At 27.8% G+C, this 3,825-nt stretch overlaps 1 protein-coding gene across 1 annotated transcript; it reads left to right on the plus strand.

Moving 5' to 3' along the window:
* The first annotated feature begins 6 nt into the window (after positions 1 to 6).
* On the plus strand, positions 7 to 1,538 carry LOC110275026 (uncharacterized). Its single transcript, XM_052254785.1, has 3 exons — positions 7 to 475; positions 889 to 969; positions 1,142 to 1,538. The coding sequence occupies exons 1-3, from the start codon at positions 356 to 358 to the stop codon at positions 1,262 to 1,264; spliced, it is 324 nt and encodes a 107-aa protein (XP_052110745.1). The 5' UTR covers positions 7 to 355; the 3' UTR covers positions 1,265 to 1,538.
* Positions 1,539 to 3,825: the final 2,287 nt, after the last annotated feature.

Raw genomic sequence — 3,825 nt, forward strand, 5'->3', positions numbered from 1 at the left:
AACGGCGGAAGAAGCTTGAACAACTGAACATAGCATCAACACAGCAACGTTACTGCAACAGTAGCAGCAGCATGACGATGTTCAACGCCATCAACATGAACATGATGAACATGAAGATCATCTCACCGTACAGGAACAAGCAGCAGACGTCACCGGTTTCGACGCTGGATGGTGCGGCGGCGCGTGGGAGTCCGAGATCGGCGGAGGAAGAAGAAGAAGAGAGGGTAATTGCGGAGAAAGGGTTCTATTTGCATCCAATTAGCCCTTTGTCTTCAGCCAACACTCCAAGATCAAGAGGATCTGATCCACCTCAACTCTTACCTCTCTTCCCTTTGCATCCCAGTTCTCATAGCTCATGACACACCTTTCTCAATATATTACATCTATCATTGCCAAGCTTAAATCTCCTCAGCTAAATGGTTCCCCAGATCTGAAGCTTTTGACACAGCTCATTGCATCCATCCAGAAAAGAAATGTAAATCTTTTTTTTATAAATATTCTATTTGAAGTTTGCATTTTAGTTTGTAATTCTTTTTCTTGAAATTTTTAGGAAAAATAATATGTTGGTTTATGATAGAGGAGAGTTTATGTTATCTGATTACTGGGAATGTGTTTTTGTGTTAAATTGCTTGTTTCAAATTGGGAATATGAAAAAAAATGGGTGGGGAGGAATATGAATTGAGCATTTGGGGATTGTATTTGAATTCATGTGTGACGGCTTTCCTTTTTTTTCCTTTTTTTTTGAATGTCTTGGGAAAAATATTTTAATCTTGGTTTCATGTGTAAATTGCTCCAATGAGGTTACAATAATTTTTTTTATTGGGTTCGAGGATTTTTAAGAAGATGGCGCTTGAGATTGAGAATGGTTTGAATTTTTCGTTCCTGCAGCATAGAACTTGTTTGACAACCCAGATTAGAGAAAATCTGCAGCCCATGGAGGGTACCAATGTCAACTTAGTTGCCATTCTTGTAAGTTTCGAGTGTTTTGATCTGCGATTATTGATAAAGAATAACCTATATGTTGTCTAGTTCTGTGGGTTATGGCTATGATGTACCTCATTTGAACTTTGATTACTAATGTTTGATTGCCATATGAATCAAAGGTTAATGGGTATTGCATTATGTTTCTTGTTTTATACAGTGTCTTGGGGATTTGATAAATCAGTGGTGTTTAATTTATCCATTAGACATGGTAATGGATGCATCATCTCTTGGAGAACATATAGAATGTGCAAAGGTTATCACCTTTACATTCTCTGCTTGACCAATGATTACTTCAATGATGAATGTCGCTGAGATCTAGGGTTTTAAACTTTAAACTTTTGATTCAGCCCCAGGAATAGGTCAGCCAAGGTGAACCTGAAGATTTTTCTGATTATCATTTTTTTCATGCCAAAATATAATTCCCCTTCAACTGAAACCATTGCACTTGCTCTTTCTTTCCTATTTGATGTTGACAAAGACTCTGAAGAACAGCCTCCGGTGATCTGCAACGGTAAAGAATTCATCAACGGGAGTTTATTGAACATGTCGCGTAGAGGAGATAATTTATGCATTGTCTGCGTGAATGGTTACTATTTTAGTGACTTGTTTTGCCAACACAATATTATAGAATAACTATTATTTCTATTGATAAAAATTTAAAAGGATGATAGATTATTTATGAAAGAATAAAATTAACTTTATATTCATAAAAGATAAGTAAATTGCCATTTCTACCCTTAAAAGTTTAGAATAATAGCAAATTTAATTTACTCATAAATGAAATTACCATTATTGAGTATTTTTTTTAAAATCAATTGTTAGGTTAACTATTTATATGTTGTAGATAATTCTTAGAAAATTTATATTAATCTACATTCGTCTGCTACACTATTTATATTCTTGAACAAAGGATCTCTAAGTACTTGTTTATTGATGTATGATTTCCGTAAAAATTGGTATAGATAATCTCCATTATATGTATTATAATTCAATAGTGGAATTGATATGAATATATATTATATTATCCTATAAAAAATTATTAATGTTGTAACTAATAACTTCGATATATATATAAAACTTTTACACCTGGTGTAAGTTTTGTTGATTTATATTGTCGAATAATTTATTATACGTGAAGAATTTTATCAATTCAACCATTGAATTATGTTATATACTGTGATAGTTAGGCTTATGAGAATTTAGAGAAAATTCGAATATCAATAAATATCTAGTTTAATAGTTGTATTTTCTTCATATTTTTAAAACTGTAATATATATAAGTAAAAATATAGTTGTGTATCTGTGTATGTGTAATTAAGTTTTTAAAATAATTTTTGGGTTGATGACAGTGCCTTCAAATCTTCAATGCATGTAGCTAGCAAGATTATGTTGATCAACACTCTACTTTGATTTGTATTTTAATCCATATAATCCAAGAAGTGTTTAAAAAAACAAAACTCTTCCGTATTCATATTATATTGCATTTATTTGCTTCTTATTTTTCACTTATGTTTGCATGAGTAATTTGTCAACTACATTTTCCGGCCCCCCTTTAAAGATGGATATGTTTATTAATATATAACTATTACATGATATGAAAGATGAGAACGTGTTCATAACACGCTATGAAAATAATAAATTAATTTTAAAGATTTATTTTGTAATTAAAATTTTATTCAAATAATATATATATCAATTCAAATACTTAAATATGTTAGTAAAAATAATTTTTTTTATGATACGAAGGTGCTATGTATATTTATATTGAGACTAATTTTTATTATTAACTCTTTGATTAATAAATATCTAATCTATCTAAATTGAGAAATTTTTTACAACTCTTTACATGTTATAAAATTTTTCTCTAAAAATTAGACTAACATATAATTATGTATGTAGAGGTAACTTTTTTTTTACTCTTATCATATATATATATACTATGAGATTTGTTACTAATTTTAAATTTAAATTATATCTTATTATTTTAAACGTAATCCTTCAAATTTTATGAATCATAATTTAATTTAATTTAAAATAGAATCAGTTAAAATCTCATCTAAATTTAAAATTTCAATTTAAAAATAAAATACTTATTTATTCTCAATTCTCATTCAATATTTTTAATTATCATATTATTATTATATTCTTGGTGCAAACAAAGAATATAATGATATTTTATTTGAATTAATATAATTATTTATTTGATTAAATTAAAATAATAATTAAATAATTATTTAGCAAAATTAAAATACTCGTTAATGTGTAACTCCATAAATTCAGTACTAAGCGGGTAATAAATTAGTCATACTAGATTTACTAATCAAGGTTAGTGTCTAGCAACACTCACCCAATAGTATGAAATAATATATTTTTAGTTTTTCACTAAGCATTAGAGAAGAACAAAGTATACAGTTCCTTCTATTTTTTAGCTCTTGATTAATCCTTAGAGTATGTATGATTTAATTGTCAAATTCTAAATTGTTATCGTTATTATAATGAACAGTAAATGAGTTACGAAACTCATTTTGTTATTCATTCAATTCTCTTGACCAATGTTTTATTTATTCCAGCAATCATTATAATCATAGAGTTTAAACTCTTTATCGAGAGTTAACGAATTTATTATTGATTAATCTTTAATTATACAATTATTTAAATTATATCCAATATCCGTTCAACTAGCACATTAGAGTATTAAATGTTCAGAATTAAAATATAATAAATACATTATTATTAATTACACTATAACAGTCTCAAATTAAAGAAAATTCTATTACTGTATTTATTTTAAAAATATCCTATTAATTAAAATTTTTTAGAGTTAGTTAGTTCATTATCATA

This window comes from Arachis duranensis, chromosome 9 (assembly GCF_000817695.3).
Source record: "Arachis duranensis cultivar V14167 chromosome 9, aradu.V14167.gnm2.J7QH, whole genome shotgun sequence".
Lineage (NCBI taxonomy): Eukaryota > Viridiplantae > Streptophyta > Magnoliopsida > Fabales > Fabaceae > Arachis > Arachis duranensis.

Bases quoted from the DNA above. Each gene is read 5' to 3' on its own strand.
- LOC110275026 (XM_052254785.1), top strand. From the start codon at position 356: ATGACACACCTTTCTCAATATATTACATCTATCATTGCCAAGCTTAAA. The intron at 476-888 runs GTAAATCTTTTT...TCGTTCCTGCAG, and splicing joins CATCCATCCAGAAAAGAAAT to CATAGAACTTGTTTGACAAC. The intron at 970-1,141 runs GTAAGTTTCGAG...TGTTTTATACAG, and splicing joins TCAACTTAGTTGCCATTCTT to TGTCTTGGGGATTTGATAAA.